We start from the raw sequence: 25,404 nt of genomic DNA, 5'->3' as shown, positions 1-25,404 counted from the left end.
CTAACATCTAAGCTTTGTATTAAATAGTAAGAGTAATCAGTTAAACCACTAAAGTAAAAGATGGCTTACTTTTTTCTCCAATGGACCACAACATAGGCGAGCTCCTCTCTAGCTCACCCCGGCTCTTGATCCCTGTAGAGATCATCTCAGCATGGGGCAGCGTACTGAGGTCTCTTCCCCAACGGGTCTCTATGTCTTGAGGTCTGCATCCCCCCACCCCAGTCCTTCTCCAGCTAAATTTATCTTAGGTCAATGTGAAAGCATCTTTGCTCCTTCTTGCCCCATAGTGTTCCATAACACCAGAACTACCAGCTCCATGTCTGGGAAGGAGGATGTTCCATCTGTGAGGATGTCCAAATTCCCAGCCTCACAAAAACAAGATAAAAATCAAGGAACATGTATCTCACTGCCTAGGTAATCCTTTGACTCGTTGGTCCACTATTCTACTCTCTGAAGATTCTCTTTAGGCATGGACCAAGTGTCCTTTATATGTTCCCACTCAGGCATCTGATGGATTTGTGTGGGGACATTTTAAGAAGAGAACAATTATTTGGTAAAATCAGAAAAGTTTCATGGAGAAAGCAGAACCTAGATCAGCTCTTAAGGAAGAGAAGGATGGCCCCATGTAGAAGGAGCAGAGCAGGGACCAGATTGAGGTGCTGGGGCTTTGCAAGGACTGAGGAACCATTTGTTGAATTAACTATCTTTCTGAAATGACAATTAGATCTTCTATGTCAAGTTGTCTCTCTATTTTACATCAGGAAATTTCTGTAAATCCAAAAAATCAGTTGGAGCTAGATGCAACTGATGTCTTTTTGTTGTCTATCTATTGGAATCCCGTAGCATGTCTGGCTGCAGTCATTAATGGAGAAAGGCAATGATAAGGTATCCAAGGGCCCTTCTCCACTATGATAAGTAAATTATAGGAGGGGAGCATTAAGCCAGACCTCACCACAAGCACTCCTTAGATGTAAATCTGCAGTCTCAGCCACACTATAGTTCCAACCCATGTCGGCTGGGCTGCAATGATGGTTTCATTGCTGAGGGATTCCCATGACTCCTTCTTGCTCTTATCTGGATGCTAGACCTGTCTCTGCTTTGCCCATCCTAGGACGACTACATCTTTTGGGACTTATACAGTAGGCCTGCATAAATTCTTAAAGCAGGGATCTGGTAAAATGGTTAGGGAGGAAGAAAGGGTAAAATATGAGATTTGTATTGCAATGAGTCAGAGGGCACCAAAGAGTAGTTCATTAAAAAAAAATATCCCTCCCTCCAAAGGGCAGGGCTCACACAATATTCCCATTCTAATCCTTTGGCGGGCCATGAAGTGCTTTGGAGAGGACTTGGAAAATTTATGAAGTTTTCAAAGTCTCAGGAGTGAAATATTGTCTTCTAATGAATCTTCCTCTATCACTTACCCTGCCTCTTGCTTCCGGATCCAATATTCTTATTCATTTTTACCACAGTTGGAAAGGAAAAGTTGAAGTCATCATTAGGCTGGGGAGGAATAAGGTGAGCCCCTGCTCTAGAGCCAGCAAGTCAGCACAGACAGGCGAGACGTTTTCATTTTCTCCTTTTCTATATTCTTCCCAGTTTTCCTGCACTGGAAATCTGAGTTGTAGATGTATGCAAGTATTTTACAAAATAACTTTTACCAAGTCTTTTCACTTTTTTTCTTGTTTTGTTTTGTATCTTAGACCCCTCTGGCAATGTAGTGAAGCCTATGCATCCTTTCTCTGAATAATGGTTTAAAATGCATAAAATCAAATGCATAAGATTATAAAAAAAACAAAAACCCCAAAGGATAGTGAAAATAAAAATGTAATTTTTTTCCCCAACCAAGTTTTAGAGCCTTTGAGATCCATCTATGGATTTTTTGTAAGTCTGTGAACCCCAAGTTAAGGACTCCTGGCTTAGATCTGAGGGTATATCAGGGCTAGAGTCTCCTGTTTCTCAGTCTGTGATGAGGAATTTCTTGGGATATTAGAATAATCTGAGATCCAGAAGAGAGTTGTAAGGTTGCTAGAAGGCTCAATTGGATAGACTTAGATTTTGATTCAGAAAGAACTGAATTCAAATCCTGGTTCAGATGATCGAAACTAGTACTACAGGCAAAACAAAACAGAACTGAAAAAATCAAGTTAAAGTCACCAAAAAGTAGATGGGAGTCTTCAAAAAGAGAGTATTCAGCCACTAGTAAGGTGAAGTATAATGGGGATCACTTTTGGCTATCTACAAGATTATAATAGAGGGTTTCCAAGGTCTCTTCCTACTCTAAATTTTTATGAATCTGAAATTAGCATTCCTGAAGCAATGAGATATTGTGTGATTTTCTGAAAGTCCCATTGTTATGGGAATACAGAATACAGATTTTTAAAGATTTTATAGAGTCTGACTCTGATCCATTATAAAGTGAAGGGTTTCTATCATAATTACCTATGTTAAGGGGGCTCATTTATCCTTCCTGCAATCGCCAAGATACAAATGGAATATGAGAAGACAAGAGATAAAGGATTTCATACCTTTTTGAGAAGTTTTGCTACTTTTGGGATAAGAAATTTTCCTTCTATGTGGAAGACCCCAAAATGTCACTGGTGGTTCATTTTTTTGTGCCAGAAACTTCATTTCACTGTTTTCTAAAAGTCTTTTTGTTCCTTCTAACCAAAGATGAAGTAAGTCTTTGACAGATTTGTCTTTCAGAGCAACATTTGATCTGTTTCTCTGGGTATCCTGCTGGGATGTCCATGCTCAGGATACTTCATTCATCTTAATATCAAATTTTTTCCTTTTGATGCAGAAAAATATTTGTTAATTTCATGGCAAAAGACAGTGTGGGGAGCAGAGCACAAAAACTACTTTTGGAAAACTAGACATTAACCTCTAGATAGCTGAGCATCAAACATCCATTTAGCATGTTGCTAGGTTCTGATATCTTCAAATGAAAAATGAAGAACTGATATTATGGCTTGGGATTAGGGTAGGCCAGAGATCTAAAGCCCTTATAACAATGGATGCAGGAAAACTTTTGGATAAAATATAACACCTGTTTCTTTTGAAAACATAGAAATAAGTGGACTTTTTCTCGACATAGGTAAGGGCAGCTATCCCTTCCACATCATGATTTTCCCCATTGCAGTTTTGATATAGTGCTGTTGGCCTAAGAAAGTAAGTGAGAATTTTGGGGGAGTTTTGCAGAAGCTGTAGACGACACAGAACCTATGACCATACTTAATCCAAATTTTAAAATAAGATACTGTAAATACCCCATAAAAGGAAAAGAAAAAAATCAGACTTCTTCTGAGGTATGAATGAAAGGAAGGCCAAAAAGTTTTCCACAGATTTTCCATATTGTGGGAGCTCCATGCCCTTAACCCTTGCAACATGGAAAGGATAATTGTAGTATCTGTCTAAAATCAAGAACTAGCATTTTAAGTAACAGGAATAAATTGGAGGTCTTTCCATTAAGATTAGAGTAAAACATGAATGTTCATCATACCTTCTATGTGATATAGTCCTATACATGCTTTTGATATCAATGAGGAAAAAAAATACGGAATAAGATCAAAGGAGGAAGAAAACTATTCCCTTGTGCAGATGATATGATGGTTTTTTTAGAGAATCCTAGACAGGCAACCAAAATCAATTAAAATATTAATTTAGCAAATTCAGAGAATATAAAATAAATTCACATAAATATTCAATATTCCTTTATATTGCTAAAAATAGCAGGAAGATATAGAAAGAAAAATTCCATTTAAAACAATTATAGAATATATAAAATACCTGGTAGTCTATTTACTAAGACACATATTAGAAGTCTATGAATACAACTACAAAACAGTCTTTATAGAAATAAAAATAGACATAAACAATTGGAAACATTCATTGCTCATGTATAATGAAGCTCAGCAGCACAATGGATAGTGCACCTGACCTAGAATCAGGAAAACTTTTCTTGCTGAGTTCAAATCTGGTCTCAGACACTTACCAGTTTTGTGACTCTGGGCAAGCCACTTAACTTTGTTTGCCTCAATTTCTGTAAAAATGAGCTGGAGGAGGAAATGGCAAATCACTCCACTATTTTCGTGAAGAAAACTCTAAATGTTAGATTTAATGATAGGTTGATTGTAATGATTGAACAACAAGTTCAAGCCACATAGTAAAAATGATAATACTACCTAAATTAATTTACTTATTTAATACCGTACCAATCAAACTACCAATGGACTCTTTTTAGGATCTAGGAAAGAATAGCAAAATTCAATCAGAGGAACAAATCATAAAAAAATCTAAGAGAAATAACAAAAAAAGTGAGAAAGAAGGGAACCTACAAGTACAGAATCTTAAGCTACAGCACAAAACAGCAATTACCAAAATGATTTGGTAAATTAGAAAAATAGAAATATCAATCAATAGAACAGATTGGTTATATAACACACAAAAAAATTAAATCTAGTAATTTAGTATCCCATCTTCTCTTATTTCTAGTTCCTTCCTTCTCTTAATAATTTCCCATTTATCCTGAATATAGCTTATTTATACATATTTGATTGTTCTCTGTCCTGTTAGAATGTAAAGCTCCTGGAGAGTAAGTACTATCTTTTGTTTCCTTTTATATCCCCAGTGCTTAGCAGTGTCTGGCACATAGTAGCTATTTAATAAATGTTTTTTAACTAACTTATAAACCCAAAGATCTCAATTCCTGGGTTAAGAGAAAAAAAAATACCAAACGAACCTCTTCAATAAAAACTTCTGGGAAAATGGAATTTAGCTGTCTGTTAGAAATTAAGTTTAAACCAATATCTCAGACCAAATAAGTCCAAATAGAGATGACTTAGCTATAAAAAAAGAGTTCATCACCAAACAAGGAAGAAAATTTCAAAAGAAAATGGATAGTTTTGAGTATGCAAAATTGAAAAATATTTGCACAAACAAAATCAATGCAGCAAAGATTAGAAATAAAATGATTAACTGGGGGGGGGGACTGCAACAGCTTTTTTTTGGGAAGGAATGTGAACTGATACAGAATGAAGTAAACAAAACCAGAACAATTTACACATGGTAACAATTTAGTAAAGATTTAAGATGTTTGATCAAGAGATCTTGATTTACCAAGGAATGGATGATGATCCACTACTTCCTGACAGGGAGGTGATATATTTAGTATACATAATGAGTCACACATCTTTGGATGGAGCCATTGTGGGAATTTGTTTCATCAATCAATTTTCTTTTAAATTGAAGAGTAAGGTAGAAAATTAATGCTTATTAATTTAAAAATAAAATAAAAATTTAAAAAGAACAATAACAGGACTTCAGAAGTCACTGAGGCTACCTGAGCTCCCTTTAGATATAGTAGCCTCAAATATTTAAAAACGATCACAGAACACAACTCACAGAAGACTTTTGATTCTACTTGACCATAACCTATTGTTTTGCTTTATAAATAATCAACATTTATATATAATAATATATATAACATAAACAAATTTATTATTATGGGATTTTCTAGTGGAATTATATATTGAATAAACAAAAGAGGTGTTAAAATGTACTTTATTAATAAGATTTGTTTATATCTTTGTTATATTTATTCTTGCTTATTCATAATTTTTCAATGAAATTATGGCATATTCTATAAGATTAATTTATATTCCTGAATTAGAAAATACATAGACAATTATTATGTATTTCATATGGTTCTCTTTCAATTGGGCACCCTGTGTGTAGGATAGATCTTGGTCATTGAATTCAATTCACTCTGGTTAGAACAATGTCACTGCCATCCTTTTCAGGGGTTTTGACCCAGGTGTTGGAAGGTCTGAACATATGCTCCCACTTGTTGCTTTTCACTTTTGCTTTGCCTTTGGCCAGTTTTAATGTTGGAGGGATTCCTGCTTTTTTTTCAATTTTAAATGAACTGCCATCATGGAAAAAGCAGCAAGCCATGTCATTGCTCCTGTGACTGTATAGGCAATACCTAGAAAGAAGTTCTTGCCTCCACTCCATGTCACTGTAGAAAGGACAATTCCCTTTTCTCCTTTGAATACAGTGACAGGGAAGTCTGGGAAGATTTGTTAAGGAGATGTTTCAGTACTTCGCCTACACCATGGTATGCTATAGATTATTAAACTATATTATATATTATTATATAAATATATAATATATCCTACTATACAGAATGAGACACATCTTTGGATATGGTCTGTATTCTGCTCTACTGTACTATGTAACATAACATATTATGACGTGATATGATACAATGGAATATAAAAGAATGAAATATGTTATAATGTGATATAAAACAAGTCTACACCATATAACATAAATAGCTAAGACTAGCCAGCTGTCATATAGTTCCTCAATGCTTACAAAGTATTCCACATGTGTAATCTCACTTAATAATCACAACCCTGTGAGGTATTAAATAAATAAATAAATATCATTATTCCCATTTTATAGATGAGAAAACCATAACAGAAAGGATAAAGTGCAAGGTCTGGAATCAGGAAGACCTGAGTTCCAATTTGACCGGAGACACTTACCAGCTGTGAGACCCTGGGCAAATCACTTATCTGCCTCAGTTTCCTCATCTGTAAGATGAGCTGGAGAAGGAAACAGCAAACCATTCCAGTATCTTTCTTTGCCAGGAAAACCCGAAATGGGTACATAAAGAATCAGACTGGAATGAACAACAATAGCAACAAAAAATAGAGAAACTGGAACTGCAATTTCATTGATTATAGGAAACTTTTCTATCTCTCGGTGTAGTGAACTCAGGTTTTATAAAAGTGAATGGTCAGTTCTTTATTACTAAGTCTAGCAGGCTGTATTTATCATATGTATAAACCATTATTGTTATTTTCTTGAGGAGGGACTTTCTGATTCTGTCTATCTTTGTCTCTCTGTGTTTCTCTCTGTGTCTGTGTCTATCTCTCTGAATCTCTGTTTTTTTGTTTTTCTATCTCTCTTTCTGTCTCTCAGTTTCTCTCTGATTCTGTTTTTCTATCTCTCTGTTTCTCTGTCTTCCTCTGTGTCTCTCTCTCTCTATGTCTCTGTTTCTCTCCTTCTCTCTCCCCCTCTCTGTCTCTGTCTCTCTCTGTCTCTGTCTCTCTCTCTGTTTCTTTCTCTCTCTCTCCCTCTCTGTCTTTCTCTTTCTCCCTCTCTCTGTCTGTCTGTCTCTCCTTTCTCTGTCTCTTTCTCCCTCTCTCTCTCTGTCTTTCTCTTTATCCCTCTCTCTGTCTCTCTGTCTCTGTCTCTGTCTCTCTCTCTCTCTCCCCTCTCTCTCTGTTTCTTTCTCTCTCTCTCCCTCTCCCTCTCTGTCTTTCTCTTTCTCCCTCTCTCTGTCCTCTCTCCTTTCTCTGTCTCTTTCTCCCTCTCCCTCTCTGTCTTTTTCTTTATCCCTCTCTCTGTCTCTCTCTCTCTCTTTCTCCCTCTGTCTCTCTCTCTTTTCTCTCTGTCTCTTTCTCCCTCTTTCTGTCTGTTTGTCTATCTCTGTGTCTCTCTGTTTCTCACTCTCCTTCTCTCTCTCTCTGTCTCTGTTTCTCTCTCTTTCAACATCCACAGCCCTCAGGCTAGGCTGATCCTTTGTTTTTTGAATTGGGAGCTGGTACTGCTGACAAGAATCCTGTTAGACTAAAATGAACCCTCTGGTACTGCCATCCACCAGGAGTGAGCAAAGAAAAAGAAGTGAACAGCAAACCAATTTTGGTGGGAACATGGGAACTTGGGCTCCTTTGCCTCAGGTTTTTAAAGTTCAGAATTCCCCAGAGGAGAAAGTGTTTGAAGTCCTGTCTGCTATCATTAGCATTTAATGACATCATTGTGATTATACATGTGGCCTGAGGTTTTCATACAGCTGGTGCCTTTTGTAAACCAAAATAATAAACAAACAATGGCATCTCTTAGCAACGGAACAGAAAAGAGGCATTTCCCAGCAAGGCCCTGAAAGGCCTCCAATCCCTTGGCAGCTGGTATTTCAGGCACCAGGAAGCCTTGATGGGAAACTAGCCCCCTTTTTCTTTTAGATCATCACTCTTCTGACCCCTCAAGCCTTTGGGCCTCACCTCTAGCATCTTTTCCCCTTGGAGGTAGCCCAACTATAGCTTGTCTCTGCACGGCAGTCAGAAGGACTTCTCACAGTTTGAATATCTTTTCTCCTGAGTAAAAAACAGGGTGTTTCTCAGTCTCCAACTTCCCCAGAGAGATGGGAAAAAACAAAATAAAAAGCCCTCCAAACCTACAACTTTCAACTTCAGCAAAGCTGAAAAGTAGGTAGCTGGTAGGGAAATATATGAGAGTAATGGTTCATAGTTAGTTTGAAAGAATCCAAATTGATTCCCTTATAGTCACAAAAGACTGTTAATGCTATAGCTGATGGACTAGTCTCTAAAAGAATCTAGCAGAGTCTAGGAAAATTGGGAGAGCTTAAACAGTGGAATTTTGGGTCTTCAGTGAGTAGTTAGCCTACATGTATACAGCAAAGTGCAGAAAAGGGAGGAGTCAGGATGTCTTTTTGATTCAGGTAAGGAGAGAGGATGGCTTTTAGCAAGGAAATATTTACAGAAGGAGACAGATAAGAAGTCAGGACATAACTTTTACAAAAAGACAAATAAGTCAGGATGGGGCTTTTATAGGAGACAAATAAGGAGCAACAGGTTTTATATTCCTTTGCTAGATATGCAGTTTTGAGTAGATCCCGGGCTCTGAGCCATCAGTAGGACCACCATTTTTTTTTTTTTTAATCACAGGTCACCGATATTGTTTCATTAGTGTGGAAAATTAGAGTTGTCTGTAGTGAGAGATTGATTTGATCAGGACTTGAACTCAGGACCTGAAACCAAGGCCAGCTCTTTAACCATTAAAAAATGCTGCTTCTCAGCCCTACATTATAGAAAGGGAGTTTGAAGCCCAAATAGATGAACAAACTTGCTCCCAGTTGCTCACACAGTGGCTGAGATGGGAGTCAGACAGTCTGGGGATCTAGGGATCTTTCTACCTACTACCCAGGCTCTGTCATTACCTAGAGGTAGCAGATGGTACAATGGGTCCAGAGTGAGAAAAACTTGAGTTCAAATCCAGTCTCAGACATTTGCTAGCTGAGTAACTCTGGACAAGTCACTTAAAAAACCAAAACCAAAACAAAACAAAAACAAAAACAACAACAACAAAAAAAAAACCCTCCATTTGCCTCAGTTTCCCCAATAGGAAAATGAGAATATTAATAGCACCTACTCCTCAGGGGTGTTGTGAAGAGCAAATGAGATAATATCTATAAAGTGCTTTACATTATAGATACTATTTCAATGCTTAGTTCTTTTCCTTTTTCCTCTCCTTGAGAAAATAAGATTATTCTCAAAATTATGATTTTGGTAATATTGAGAAGAAATCCTTTTCTAAAATGGGATGTATTATATTTTTCTGACTTAGTGACCCATAGTTCTCAATGCTTCTTGTAAGTCAGTGTTATGGAAGTATCCTCTGCTTTTCTTCAGGCCATTCTACCTGTGGTTTATACCTATAGGCTGATAAATATCAATTACAGGCAATTAGGGAAGAAGTGCGATGCAATAGCCCATCCCCTTTTACTGATGTGGACCTATCTGAATGGTCTTTATTTCATTTTCAAAGTTATCAATAAAAGTTGGAGCCATCTTGAATCTTCTGCTGATCTACAGTGATCAGCCCAGCAATATATTGCTACCTTGATGTAGTTTTAATAAACTTTTTTTAATTTAAATTTTCTTTATCCTACAAATAGGCAAAATAGGCAAAAGCAAATCTTTTGTTAATTTTGGTGAAAGTCCAAAGAATTTTCCTTTTAACAACTAGCTGCACTTTGAGATTCTTTTCAACTATAATTACACTGGAGGAAGTTTTCCCATCAGTGGGAGTATGATTCCCAGAAAGACAGTATGATGCATTTGACAGAGCAAACTAAACACGGAGGGCTGAATTTGGCATTACAGAACCCAAGCTCCAATCTTGCTTTTATTAATATGACCAAGATAACATCTCCATCACTTTTTTTTAAGGACTATGTTTCCTTTATTTTTATTATAGCTTTTTATTTACAAGATATATGCATGGGTAAATTTTCAGCATTGACCTTGCAAAACCTTCTGTTCCTCCATCACTTTCTTTATCTATAAAATTGGAGAGTGGAGTGGGACTAGGTGACCTCTATGATTATTTTCAAGTTCTAAAACCATACTCCTATAAGGTATTAAAACATTGACAATACAAACAGAAGTCACTGCAGATTTTGTTACATGGATGAAGCCATCCTTTTTTTTTTTTCAAAAAAAATATTTTTATTTTATTTTCAAAATATATGTAAAGATAGTTTTTAACATTCACCCTTCCTCAACCTTGTGTTCCAATTTTTTCGACCTCCCTTGCTAGACAATAAGTAATATAATATATGTTAAACATGTGCAATTCTTTTAAACATATTTCCACAATTATTATGAAGCTATCCTTTCCAAACAATTATGTAATGAAAACAATAGCAGGGTCACTTAGTGATGAGCTTTGTCTATTTCTTTCCCCTCTATTTTTGGGAGACCAAAATATTAAATAATACCTAAACCACTGACTTTATTTGGACAAACTAAATCTCATAAAAATTCTTTTCACTATCATCATACTGTGCAGAACATTTTACTGGTATTCTAAGCAAGATAAGATTTGTTGTTGAGTTTTTTTTTCAGTCACGTCCAACTCTTCTTGACCCCATTTGGAGTTTTCTTGGCAAAGATACTGGAATGGTTTCCTAGTTTGGAAACCAGCTTATTTTTACAGATGAGGAAACCATGGCAAAGAGGATTAAGTGACTTGCCCAGGGTGACACAGCTACTACTTGTCTGAGGTCAGATTTGAACTCAGGAAGATGAGTCTACAGCACCAATTAACTGCTCCTACAGATTATCAGTGGTCCTCAAAGTGTAGTCCAAAGAATTGTTGGGGTCTCTGAAACCCTTTGAGAGGGTCTACAAATTCAAAATTATTTTTTATTTCTAATATAGTAAATAGCTATAAATATAACCCATGTGAACAAAAACTCTTTGAACAGATCCTCGATAGTTTTTTAACAACATGAAGATACTGAGAACAGAAGTTTGAGAACCACTGGACTAGATAATACACTTTAAAACACTTTCCCTTCATCCTCTGAAGGGAGCAGCTGAAGAAAGGATACTGTAGGCTATGTCAAAGCTGTAATTCCCAGCCGGGAGCCCATCAGCAAACTGCTGGATCCGGTGGATACGCCGGTATAACTTTTTGAAAGTGGGAAGGGCAGCTGCCCGCATCCAGACAATGAAGTCGCTGTTGAGGAAGCCGTTGTTTTCTGGGTTCTCTTGGTCCAACTGATAGATAGGCTTCCTCCAGTAGGGAGGCTTGGCAGTGCCTATTGGAAAGAAAGCATTTAGTGGAGACAGGCTGCTACCTGACACAATATGTAAAGGTCGGGTCCTGAAATCAGGAAGATTTAAGTTTAAATGTGACCACAGATATTTACTTGCTAAGTGCCCTCAGTTTTCTCACCTGTAAAATGGGAATAATAACAGCATCTATCTACAGAGTTGTTGTAAGGATCAAATGAGATGCTTATTTAAAAAAAAAAAAAGCACACAAAGTGGCTGGCACATAGTAAAAGCTATGTAAATATTTATTATTATTATTATTATTATTATGGTTTCTTCTGAGAATAGAAGGTCACCAGGCTGCCTAGGAAGGTGTGAAATGATTCAGGTCAGTAAAATAGAGCAGGTTAAAGCTTTCAGAATTGGTCACTATTGGGATCTGGCCACTATATTTCCAGTCTGGGCAAAATGGGGACTTTTTGAAAATGTAGAAAAAGGAGAAAAAGTAACAAGCCAACAGAAAATAGAGAACTAGCCAAAATAAGGGTTCAGATGAATATAAAGGAAAAGAAATTCAAGTGAAATGATAGCCACTCTAATTAAAAATAGAAGAGAGCTATGTTCATAAAATTCAAAATGAGAAAAATCATCTTTATACATTACCAAGAAAAACTAAGAGAAACTTATAGAGGAATGTCCTTGACAATAACAACAAAAAATGCCTCAAACATTAGAGCATTAGTCTATCTAGATACATAAGAAGTAAATATTAATGCAATTACAAATTATTTTCACAGAAATCCAGAATTGAACAATGGATAGATATTCGTTTGTACATGGTTAGGTGGAACTAGCATAATGAAAATTTGTTGTTGTTATTTTTGTTCATTTGTGTCCAATTCTTTAACTATAGCACACCTATACTGTCCATAGGGTTTTTCTAGGAAAGAATCTGGAGTGTGTCACCATTTTATTCTTTAGTGGATTAAGGCAAACAAAGCTTAGGTGATTTGCCCAGACAGCTAGTAAGTGTCTGGGGCTGTATTTGAACTCAAGTCTTCTTGATTCCAAACTCTGTTCACCAAGCCACTTAGCTGCCCCATAATTGAAAATGAGACCCTCCAAATTAATTTATATATTTAGTATAATTTCAATAAAAATACCAAAAGGCTACTCAATAGAATTAACCTCTAACAAAGTTCATATGGAAAAGCACTTAGGCAAAAATATCCAGAATCATTATGAAAAAGAACAGCTAAAAGAAAGTTAGGCCCAGTATATTTTAAATGTATTATAAGGCAATAATTACAAAAACTTTTAGGTATCATGGGAAAAATTAAAAAAGAGATTAATGGAATAAGGTAGAGAATGCAAAAAATAGAATCTAAAACACACAAGAGATTCATGTTTGATAAAAATAATAAAAACAACACTAAAACATTGGGAAATTTAATCATTATTTAATAAAAATTGATGGGAAAATTGGCTGAATCTCAATCCATTTTTTTTGGTCATTCTGCTATCCGATTTCCCCAATCAGTTTTTATTAAGTAACCATAACTTAACAGACTTTCCATTCTTGTAAAGCCTGCTCTATGACATTCAGGATATTTAAGTATTAATGTTGAAGAGGGAAGTTTTCTGTCACATGGTTTACAGATGGGACCATTCTCTCCTCCAGTGAAATCCTACCTTCCTTTCCAAGTATGGAACACTTGGTGCTAACAAAAAATCTAGTTGGATTAACCTTCCACGTGTTTTTATATGTTTACACCTCCATTCCAGAAACTCTTCTTTATTGGAGAGATTTCCTTAGTGAAAGGAAACAAACCTTGAGTCAGTTAATTCAGTATCCTTTTTTGTCCCACAATGATGAGGGATTGATTTGGGAACATCTACCTATTGTGGGTAAAATAATAAGGGTTTTTTTTTTTCAGCCACTACTTCAACAGCCTTTCGCCTGGAGTACCCCAGAATGTCCTATCCTAGGGATAGGAGGAATATCAACTTCCTCAAGAGTATTAGCTATATTAAGTGCTGGTTTTCTCTGTCGTGCACCACAACTCATACAAGAACATTACAGAGCTCCTCTAGGAACTAGGAGAGCGGTTAGACAGAAATAGTGAGCCATCTTTGCTTAGTGTTTCAATGGGAAGGACTCTAAATACAAAACAAAAACATTTATATTTTATCTTAAGTGTATGGGGAGTCAATAAGCAGGGGAATAACAGGATCAGAACTTAAGATTTTTAACTTGGCAGCTCTGTGGAAGATAGATTGGAGAATAAGAATGGATTAGGAATAGAGGAGATTAACTGAAGGGAGACCAGAAGGTATATAAGAGTTCAGACTAGGGGTGAAGGAGGCCTGGACTATGGTTCCCCAAGCTAAGAATGAAATTGGGGAAAGGTCATAATCATAAGGGTGAATTAGAGACTCCAAGTCAAGGCAAAACTCATCAGAATAACAAATGCAAAGGGCAGGGATGGGTAGAAGGAAAGAATGAAGATCTATAGCCATTCCCAAGCTGGGGGATCAGTGTGGATTAATGAAGAAAATATCCTACAGAAGGGAGCAGGAAGCATCTGAAAGATGCTGGTTTGTTCCACTTACTTCCCTACCTGAAATTATTTTATGGTGGCAGGTTGCTAGTCATACTCCCACCACACACTGCTCATTGCCATGGATGATGGAACTGAACGATTTCCTCCAATTACCTAATAAAGTGAGATAAAATGACAATGCCAGAGTTAATGGGCCTTACCTGCAAATGCACTGGAGAGGTTACTGGACTTGGGATTCTGAAACTTTACATGCTTATCTGTCCACCATGTAATATCACTGCTGAGCAGGGGGACGTTGATTCTTGTGGAGGAGTTAGGGTAGTACGACAGAAGAATAGTGTCTGTACGGAATCCAAAGAGACTTCATCATGTGCAGGTCTAGTTCTCTGGTACAGTTATACACATATATTGAGGCTTTATATAGCTGCATCTGGAAATGATCTACCCCAACTAAAAGTTCTTTCTCTAGTCCTATTATCAATAATCACTTTTTTTCCCCTTTTGTGTATATCCTATGACTATTTTGGGTGTTTGGCTATTGGTATAAAATTCCTATTTACTTCTAAAACCAGAAGAGACACTAAAAACCACAGATCCTAATCACTATTTTACGTGCTAGACTTGCTGGATCCCTGTCTAACCTCTATTTTTGTTATTTCCTCTCCTGTATCCTTATTTTTAATTCATTAAGACCTATAATAGATTCTCCTTTCTTCCCCTTCCCCTTTCCCAACTCCAATTAAACAATCTATTTAAATAGACACAAACTCTTTTTATATTCAGGCCATGATGATTCCCTCTTTGTTGAAGTACCTTCCTTCTTTCATGGCTTAACTCACATTCTGTTTCTTTGAATCTTTCTCTAACCCTATGATCTTAAACCTCTCCTTAGTTCGCATCTAACTCTTTCTTGTATAATAGTGACTGGTAGACTAGCTTACCCGCTCCAATTAGTCTATTTCTTTGTGTATACAATATACAAATATAATAATATTAAATAATAAAGTTTAGTAGAATTTTATTACACATATAACTATCAAAAGCAATCAGGATTGATTGTTCTTCCAGTGAATACTCCAATTATGTTTGGGCCAAATTTATTGACTCCTTTTTATGAGTCTTTGAATGCAGGGTGATTAAAAAAAAAAAAAAAAAGAAAGCAGGGTGGTATTCTGAAATAATCCTCAATTTGTAAAATGAGGTAGTTAAGTTAGATGATCTTCCAGTTTTCATTTTGTGTCTGTGTCTAGGAATTCAAATAAAGTCCACTCAATAACTATTCATTACTAAGTACAGGATACCCTGCTACGTGAGGGAGAATGCATTCTGGAAATAAAGATTTTTAAAAAGTGCAATTTTGCTGCAGAGGTAGTGATCTGGACATTTTAACTGACTATACTTATTGAAGTGGATAAGCCCAGAGGATGACAGAAGATACCTACCATTAAACATGCTGTTGGCAATGGCACCACACGGAACAATGGGTATACCATTGGAAGTCCTCTGGAATGGAGCACAGTTCTCAACATTCTGAATTCAAGATAACATAAAAATGAGGAATGCCTTTTGTTCAGTTATTTGGATTGCTAAAAGAGAAAATTATTAGCCACAGAGACCAAGGAATATGATGGGATTTTTTCCTAAAGTTTCAGTTTTCAGTTTATAAGAAATGTTCTACAATTTCTATTTGGTAATAAAGAGGTTAATTTGCAGAAAGGGAGGAGCTGAGGAACAACTAATGGAATCACAAAATATGCCAAAAATAAGCTACAAAATGGTGGTCATTTTCATATGACTATACTATATCTGCCAATATATGTTTATTAAATGTAATATGGTTTTCAATTAATTTTCAACATCCTCCTTCAAGGGCAGCTAGGTTGCACAGAGGATAGAGTGATAGAGTGTGAGTCATGGAATCAGGAAAACTCATCATTCTGAGTTCAACGCTGGTCTCAGACACAGGCAAGTCAATTCATCCTATTTGCCTCAATTTTCTCAGCTGTGAAGTGGGCTGAAATTAAGAAAATGGCAAATCACCCCAGTATCTTTGCCAAGAAAATCCCAAATGGGGATTCAGTCAGACATGACTGAACAACAACATATTATTCTTAAAATGGGTGCCCACAACTGAGCACAACAGGTTAGATGTGGTCTGACAAAAGATAATGAGACTAAAATCCCAGTTGAACATTTCCCTTGTCATTTCATTTCACTAACCTGACCCTAAAAGGTTCAAATCCCATTTTAGAAAAAGCTGAGTGAACCTAAACTCTCTGTCTCGGTTTCTTCACCTGTTAAAAAAAAAACAACAAAAAAACAGGAAGAAGAGTCAATAATCTCTAAATCTATGGTCCTATTCTGTTCTCCTTGGAAATAACCATCTCTAAATAATCACATAATTTCCTTTTACTTCCTCAGACCCACAGAGCACAAACACCTAAGAATAAATCAATAATTTAAATAAAGTTTTACCGTAATATCTTCTCCCAAAAGCTGGCGATTATTTCTGGACATAATATATTGGTGATAATTCTGATAGAAGTTGTGCAGTTTATAGTACATGTAAACATTGCCCTTGGAAGAGAAAAAGAAATGAATAATGGGAGATTGAGATAAAGTAAATGGAATATGAGTGAGCATGAATAAGAGGTTTAAACAGTGGTATGCTGGAGTCAACTCATAATAGCTCAAAAGAGATACTGTTAAATTTTCAGTGTGAGCATTATTTACACCACGGAAACCAGAAAACTATAAATCAGCTTGATTAGCTGTTTTGTTGATTGTCTACAGTATAGGCTTGAGAAAATGGTGGAGAAAAAGTGATTTTTTTGTTGTTTACACATACACATATGCATACAAATAATATATAATACATATATGTGTGTGTGTTTGCCTCTAGAGAATCAGTTACTAAATTATTTACCAGCAGAGCTTTGGCTGATTTTTCAGAAAAAAAAAATAGGCATCATGGCAGTTCATTCTTAGGAAGCTGAATTCCCTAGAAAGTCTACCACTCACTCAGCATTGGCAAATTCTAGCCCAGAAAAAGGTCGTAAAGATTATGAAACCTTTTCTTTTTTACATTTATGCAATGAAAGAGATGGTTGTTTTGGTAGAGTAGATCTAGGGCCTAGTTTCAAATTCCATTTTTCAATATTAGTTGTCTAACTATAGGCAAGTCATTCATGCCTCCATGCAATACTCTAAAATTAAGTTACAGATGAGTTAGCAAGCTGCAATGATGGAAGGAATTCATGAACTAGTTTTTCCTCTATGTAGTTGAAATTGTGGGTTCAGACTAAAATCAATCTCTGTCTCTTTCTCTTTCTCTCTCTCTCTCTTTCTTCTGTCTCTGTCTCTGTCTCTCTTTTTCTCTGTGTATGTCTCTGTCTCTCTCTCTTCCTCTCTCTGTCTCTGTTTATGTCTTTCCCTTCTTTCTGTCTCTGGCTCTATGTGTCTGTCTGTTTGTCTCTGTGTTTCCCCATAGTTAAAGTAGATGAAAAAGCATAAAAAACATCAAACAATTACCTGCACACAAAATCTTTTAAAATATTGATTATTTTTGTAGCACTGATCATGTATCGTGGATAATTACTAGACTTGGAGTCAGGAAGAATTGCCTCAGATATTACCCATCTCTAGCAGTAGGATCCTGGGCAAATCCTTCTTTGGGGGGACTCAGTTTCCTTTCTGTAAAAATAATCCTAGACTTCAGTAAGAAAGACATCTAGGCAGCAGAAGTAGTTGTAAAGAGGCAAATTTAAATGTGATATAAGTGTGTGGCAGGCTCAGTCATTTTATTAGCTCCTCTCTTGCACTAGTTCCAAAGGATCCCCTTTTCTCCCTGCAGGGTTCCAGGAGTGACTCTTGGAGGGATTTGAAGGTTTTTCTAATAGTATATAATAGGCTCCAAATAGGGTAATTTTGCCAGTGAGAATCAGTTGATGTCAATTAGTCAGCCAGACTTACTTAGCTCCTAGAAATGTGTTTACTAAGGTGGTATTGTATTCTAAAAGTCTGAGACATGCTTCTCCACAAGTTCATACAGAGACTAGGAAAAAGAGAGCTCATCTCAGAGTACATGTGGAGAAAGTCGATGATTCCCAGTTCCTAGAAAATCTTTTCATCACTTTGTGGGGCCTTCCTGTGCCTTTACTCCTAAGAACTGTGAACAATCTATTTATGAAGTTCCCCAGAGATTAATGTTGTTCAGTTATGTCTGATTTTTCTGTGACCCTGTTTGGGGCTTTCTTGGGCAAAGATGCTGGAGTGGTTTACCATTTTCTTGTACAGCTCATTTGACAGTTGAGGAAACTGAGGTAAGTGACTTGCCCAGGGTCACACAGCCAGATTTGAACAGGCTCCAGGCCTGTTACTCTATCCACTCTATCCCTTAGCTGCTGATAGGTATAGGGCAGGTTTCTGCTGGTCTTGTAGAGTCCTGAAATTGCCTTTCCTCATTGGGTCTAGTGCGCCCTTGACGCTTTTTTTTTTTTAAGATAGAAAAACTATGTTGTGATCCACACTCAGTCCCCGTAGTCCCCTTTCTGGGGCCAGATGGCTCTTTCCATCACAATTCTATTGGAATTGCCCTAAATCACCTCACTGTTGAGAAGAGCCAAGTCCATCACAGTTGATCATCACAAAATCTTGTTGCTCTGTACAATGTTCTCTTGGTTCTGCTCACTTCAGTCCACATCGTGGAAGTCTCTCCAGGCTTTTCTGAAATCAGCCTACTCATTTCTTATAGAACAATAATATTCCATCATATTCATATACACAATTTATTCAGTCATTCTTCTCCAATTGATGGGCATCTACTCAGTTTCCAGTTCCTTGTCACTACAGAAAGGGCTGCCACAAACATTTTTGCACAGGTGGGTCCTTTTCCCTTTCTTATAATCTCTTTGGGATATAGACCCTGTACAAACCCTATTGGATCATAGGGTATGCACAATTTGATAGCCTTTTGGGCATAGTTCCAGATTGCTCTCTAGAATGGTCAGATCTATTCACAACTCCACCAACAAAGTATTAGTGTTCCAGTTTTCCCACATCTCCTCTAACATTCATCATTATCTTTTCCTGTCATCTAATCTGATATATGTGTAGTGGTACCTCAGAGTTGTCTTAATTTGCATTTCTCTAATCAATAGTGATTTAAAGCATTTTTTCATATGACTAGAAATACCTCTTATTTCTTCATCTGAAAATTGCATGTTCATATTCTTTGACTATTTATCAATTGTTGCCCTTGACTTCTGATGCAGATATTGCTGCATCTCTCTTCTGGGAATAGAGCTAGGATGCTGATGAAAAGTCCAATCTCTTCCAAATCTTTGAAGCATTCCTTCCAACCAAGAAGGAATAAATAGCTCCACTGGCTAGCAATCATCAACATCCTCCAAATACTGCTAGACTGGGTCTGCTTTACATGTGCTTTGTACATAACCAGATATCTGCATATAAATTCCTTGAAGGCAGGAATTATTTCACTTTTATGATTATATTCTCAGCATAGTACTTGGCACATAGTGGATTATTAATCAATTCTTGTTGACTGAAATCACACTCCCTTTTAAACCAAGGCTCAGATATTTAAATTGACTTTTTCAAGATCACACAGTTAAGTAATTGTGGTGGAGTCAGGACAAGAATTAAAATCGAGTTTTCTTTTCTCTTGATCCAGTGATCTTTTTACCAAGCCATTTGTTTCTCTTATTCTGAAATAAGCGGCATTCTAGGAAAGGTTTCTGCATAGCTGTTTAATGACCTGGGAAGAGACAAGCACATAAAATGGGAGGTAGGGCATGGGGTATGTTGGACCAAGAGGTAAGGGGGAGTGAAGGTGAACGTCAGGCAGGCTGGGGAGCATAATCCTGGAAAGAGGAAAATCTTCAGCATGGGGGAAAAGGGAATAGTTTGTTATGTGGGCATTGGCAAAATCCCAGACCACAGCTAGGACAAGCAGGAAAAATCACGGGTGAAGGCAAAGAAGTCAAACTTAAGAGAATCATCTTCTCTCCTGGCCACCCAATCTGCTAATTGTATTTACTAACTCATTTGAAAAACCAAATTCATGGGTTTGGGTCCATGTATGTGAAAGCACACACACAAACACACACAATCCTTATTGTTGGCTCTTGACTTTAAAAAAATGCACATACACATTAAATCCAGATAATGGAATTGACTGTACATTTTCTTGGAAGCTGAAATGGGAATTCTCCTTAAACTAAATTATAGGCCTATATAAATGGTAAAATAAACAGGCAGAGGGCATACCACACTAGGGACTGTTGTATTTTAATAAACTGTTTCCAATGGTTCTCGTCTCAAAGACTGAATTCAATGAGAGCCTTCATGACCATGGCCTCTGCAATGATTTCTGGTGGCAGGTCAGGTTTTGTGCAGCTTCCTCTCTTTATAGTTAGTGGGGTTTTCAGACAGTTTCTCTTTGTTGAAGAACAGAGGGGCTCACATGCATTTGCCCTCCTCGTTTTCAGCAATATGTAATATGCGGTGATTTGATAACTGAATGCTCTATGATTCCCCTAAGTAGTTTGGTTGAGTTTTACAAGAAAATCTCTGCCTGGAAGAAATGGTTAGCAGCTGCTAACACTTCATTTGACTTAGGAAGCTACAAAAAAAAAGAACTTCTTACAGATGGGATTGTGGTCCTTTGGGTTTTACCTTAACAAGGTTTTCTTCTGGAATTTAAGCAGTACTAATTGACTTGTGTGGAGAAAAAGGGAGGGAGAAAGGTAGGAAGAAAGGACAGCTCCATTTGGAATTGTAGGTTGCTTGTATCAAGGGGATGTCTCAACGCACATAGAAAATGCAAGTGACACTGTCAAGCAAAGGTATAGTTTCTGTTTTTGGCTATGATCCATATTCTATTATCTTCTCTAAATACTACGTGTTATTAAACTATAGAGCCATTTGTTTCTCTTATTCTGAAGCGCCACCTGAAAACTGCATTCTAAGGAAGATTTCTTCATAATTGACTGAGGACCTAGGAAGGGACGGGCTTATCACATGAGGAATAGGGTGGGATGGACAAACATCAAACCATCAACTATGAACCATGAAATGATTTCTTTCCCATGAAGGCTTTCTCAGAAGGGTTTGCCACCATGCTCCCATCTGGTATCATCATCCCTCACAGGGGGAAATTGGAGAAGGAGGTATTACACTCGAAGTTTCCCCTGGTATGAAGTGTCTGTTTAGCACTACATAGCTTAACACTTCATTCCGTCCTTCCCTCATTTAGGCTGGTTGCAGGATGACAGCTCATTAGTCAAAGAGTTTCCAGTTTGGTAGGATCTGCCAGAACTTCCACTCTGCTGATCTAGCCTTTGAGAACCCCAGATTGCTTCTGTGCCATGGTGAGACATCCCTCCGTCCCTCCCTCCCTCTCTAAGTTTTCATTATCGTTTTCATCATCCCCAATCTGCGGTAGAACCTTTGAGTGCTCAGTGATCCCATCAGTCATAATCAGTCACACTGTACCATGACCCCAACAGAGTGATGGCCTTTGGGTCCTCTTGAAGATTGAAGGACCAGAACCACAACCAGTATGGGCCAGGCATTGGGAGGCCTGAGGGGAGGATACAAAGAAAGGCAAAACATGGTCCCTGCCATCAAGAAAATCACAGTCTAATGAGGGAGACAACATGCAATCACTATGCCCACACTAGACATGTTAAGGGGAAAATGGGAAGTCATCTTGGAGGGATATAGATGATCAGTATCTGAGGGAAGAGTTAGGGTCAGGTCCTCCTGCCTCCAAGTGTAGCTCTTCTTGCCCTGGACCACTAGGCTACCAATCAAATATGATAAATATAAAGTGCTTTGCAACCTTGAAGCCTTTTTCAAGTAAACATGAAAGAAGACAATTAATTAAGAAATAATTTAACTATTTGGTATTAGAAAGAAATAAGAAACCACTCCAGTATCTTTGTCAAGAGAAATTCCAAATAGGGTCATAGAGAGTTGCACACAACTGAAAAATGACTCAGTCACAACAAAAACTTTCTATCAACAGAAATAGAGATTTTTTTTTAACCTGAAAAAGCCTTAATGGGAGTCACTAAGGGTCTTCTACTTCATGGGTGGAAGGTCTTCCGTCTAATGGGTGGAAGTTACAGAGAGATTTTATCAGGACACTTTTTGCATCGGGAAAAATTTAGACCTACCAGGTTTATGGGATTTGAGCATTTGAGGAATAGCACCACATGTAGGGAGAAAGATACTGAAAAAGGAAGAGAGAATGCAGCTTGGAATTAGGAGACCTGTGTTCCAGGCTTGGCACTTCTACTTCTTAACACTGGGCAAGTCCCTTAATTTCCCAGAAGCATCTGAAAAATGGGCATTATAATTCTTCTACTTCCTAGCTCATAGAATCAAATGCAAGAAAGTATGAGAAAGTGCTTTTGTACCATTAAAGTACCACAGAAGTAAAAAAAAATCACTACTGCTATTACATTAATAAAACTGTTTCTAGAATAAAATACAAGTGTTAAGCTTGGCATTCAAGGTCCTTTTCAGTTTGATTCCATCCAAATCACCACACTCATTTCACACTACTCATGGATTTTGAGTTGCAAGAGACACTATAGATAATTGGATCTAATCCCTTCATTTTACAAGCAAGAAAGCTGAAGCTGAAGTGACTTACTAAGAGTCACACAAGTAGTAAGCAACAGGGCCAGAATTTGCCAGGTCCTCTGACCTTCCATCCAGAGTTTTCATTTAAATTTTTTTTTTCCTTTGTACCTCAGGGTCTCCTTTTCATGTACTCTAATTCCAGCTGAATTGGACACCAACCTCATCCTGTATTTTCTCACATCCTACTCATGTAGGCTAGTCTCTATGTTTGGAATTTGCCCATCTCATCTTTTCCTTTTGAAATTAATCTTTTTCTTTAAGGTTCAATCCAGGAGCCATCTTTTTCCTAAAGCCTTCTCTGATTCTCGGGTGACCAGTCCTGACAGACAGCTCAATTAGGCAAATACTGATGAGGCACTTGCTATCTAATGCAGTGAAACAAAGATGAAAAGTCACATATTCCTACTTTTAAAAATGTCAAATGTTGGAAGTGAGAAGAAGGTGGAGCAAGTGTAGCACTAAGTAAAACAGGAATGATGAATATACTGTGTGTGATAAGTGCAAGGGAAAAGTGCCAGCAAAGTGTTTTAAGAAAATTTGGGTACAAAGACATCACTTTTAGCTGGGGGAAGAGGTAAGGGAGAAAAGGGGAGAGAGAGAGAGAGACAGAGAGAGAGAGAGAGAGAGAGAGAGAGAGAGAGAGAGAGAGAGAGAGAGAGAGAGAGAGAAACACACACATACACAGAGGCAGAGAAAAAGAGACAGACACACACACATAGAGACACAGAGAGGCAGAAAGACAGAGACAGAGACAGAGAGACAGGAAGAGTGAAGGAATGCTTTATGGACTGAGTACACTGGACCTGAGTTGGACTTTGAAAGAAAGAGAAATGTCACTAAATGAGCAGAGGGAGATTCCAAGGCTGGAGGCTAGTCTGTACTACTGAGTGCAATGAGGTAGGAGAGGATCACTCTTCTCAGCTTTGCCTGGGGCCAGCCTCGGTGCCAGGCATGTAGCTCAACACTCATCGACTTCACTTGAAAACTAGAGAATTCTCACCCCCAGAAAAGGAGGGGTGTGCAAAGCAGCTGAACTGATGAAACGACCAAGCTAAAACCCATGACCTGGCAACAGACAACATGAGGTCAAAATAAGTGGATGAGACATGCTGACAACATAATGCAAAGCCCTAAATTCCACTCTGAGATGCACGGAAGGGGTAGTAATCATCAGCTTAGTGGTCTGGACAGGGGCTGAGCATCATGCAGGAATTGGCATTCCTTCTGCCTCCCTCCACTGATTTATTCTGGACATTTCGTTTCTTTTCATAGCATCAGGTCTCAGGAATATGTTTGGAGTCAGGGTGGTCTTAAAATAACAGAGGGTAGAAGAAATGGGGAGGAAGACCATAATGTGTAAATTTAATAGAAAAATTGACATTTCTTTACAGCCGAATTATTTCTTTACAGCTTTTCAATTTAAAATTTATTTACATTGATTTTAAATAAGTATTAATTTCATTGTACAACCCTTTATACAAGAGTGAATGGAAAGAAACACATAGTGTGCTTAATACATTTTGCCAGCTTTTTTTTTCTAAAAGGGGTAATTTTATAAAATATACTAATTGCTTTAAAAAGATTACAGTACTGCTTTCAAAGGAGCAATCACTGATAATAATAATTGAAATTTCTGTGGTGCTTTAATATTTTCAAAGAGCTTTATATATATTATCTCACTGGATATAACAACTTTTTGAGGAAAGGACTTTAGGTATCATTGTCTCCATTGAACAAATGAGAAAATCAAGTCTCTGAAAGGTTAACTTGACACTAACCTGCTTGTAATCAATCACCCAGGTACACAATCTGGAAGTCATCTTTTGAATAGTCCTTCTTCTACAACCATTCCCCTTGTCCTTTTTCAAATATCCAAATGTCAATTTCACCTTTTTAACCTCTTTTGCATCTGTCCCTGCTTTTCTGTGGGAAACAGACCTAGGACAAACCCTCATCATCTCTTATCTAATTATTAAGACAGATCTTTCCTTTCTCTTCTTTCCCTTCTCTAACTCACCTTCCATAAAGTGACCAAATTTATATTCCTAAGTACAGATCTGACTATTTCACTGTTCTGGTCAAGATGCCTATTTGGTTTCTCACTACTTTTAATATAAAATATAAATTTCTCCATTTACAATTTAAAAACTCTTTATACTCTGTCTCCTTTTCTTTTTTTTTAATCTTCTTTCTTTTTCTCTCTCTTTCCTTTTCCTTTCCTTTCTCCTTTCCTCTCCTTTCTCCTTTCCTCTCCTTTCTCCTTTCCTTTCCTCTCCTTTCTCCTCTCCTCTCCTTTCTCCTCTCCTCTCCTTTCCTTTCCTGTTTCCTTTCCTTTCCAGTTTCCTGTTTCCTTTCCTTTCCAGTTTCCTTTTTCCTTTCCTTTCCAGTTTCCTTTTTCCTTTCCTTTCCTTTCCTTTCCTTTCCTTTCCTTTCCTTTCCTTTCCTTTCCTTTCCTTTCCTTTCCTTTCCTTTTCCTTTCCTTTCCTTTCCTTTCCTTTCCTTTCCTTTCCTTTCCTTTCCTTTTCCTTTTCCTTTCCTTTCCTTTCCTTTTCCTTTCCTTTCCTTTCCTTTTTCCTTTCCTTTCCTTTCCTTTTTCCTTTCCTTTCCTTTCCTTTTTCCTTTCCTTTCCTTTCCTTTTCCTTTCCTTTCCTTTCCTTTTTCCTTTCCTTTCCTTTCCTTTTCCTTTCCTTTCCTTTCCTTTTCCTTTCCTTTCCTTTTCCTTTTCCTTTCCTTTCCTTTCCTTTCCTTTCCTTTTCCTTTCCTTTCCTTTCCTTTTTCCTTTCCTTTTTCCTTTCCTT

General features: G+C 37.3%; 1 protein-coding gene across 1 annotated transcript in view; it reads right to left on the bottom strand.

Annotated features, from left to right (window-relative positions):
• Positions 1-5,672: 5,672 nt before the first annotated feature.
• The window catches only part of LOC100922714 (cell cycle control protein 50C-like), a 32,083-nt gene continuing 12,351 nt past the window's right edge, over positions 5,673-25,404 (bottom strand). Inside the window, exons 3-7 of the mRNA XM_003763555.3 lie at positions 16,409-16,510; positions 15,376-15,463; positions 14,134-14,274; positions 11,204-11,413; positions 5,673-6,067 (exon numbers count right to left, since the gene is read on the bottom strand). Of these exons, the coding sequence (XP_003763603.2) occupies positions 5,880-6,067; positions 11,204-11,413; positions 14,134-14,274; positions 15,376-15,463; positions 16,409-16,510 (729 nt within the window). The 3' untranslated portion in view covers positions 5,673-5,879. The remainder of the gene's footprint in view (positions 6,068-11,203; positions 11,414-14,133; positions 14,275-15,375; positions 15,464-16,408; positions 16,511-25,404) is intronic.

The sequence above is a fragment of the Sarcophilus harrisii genome, chromosome 3 (assembly GCF_902635505.1).
Source record: "Sarcophilus harrisii chromosome 3, mSarHar1.11, whole genome shotgun sequence".
Classification (NCBI taxonomy): Eukaryota; Metazoa; Chordata; class Mammalia; order Dasyuromorphia; family Dasyuridae; genus Sarcophilus; species Sarcophilus harrisii.
The sequence above is the reverse complement of the archived record's forward strand: the minus strand, read 5'-3'. Positions and strand labels throughout refer to the sequence as shown.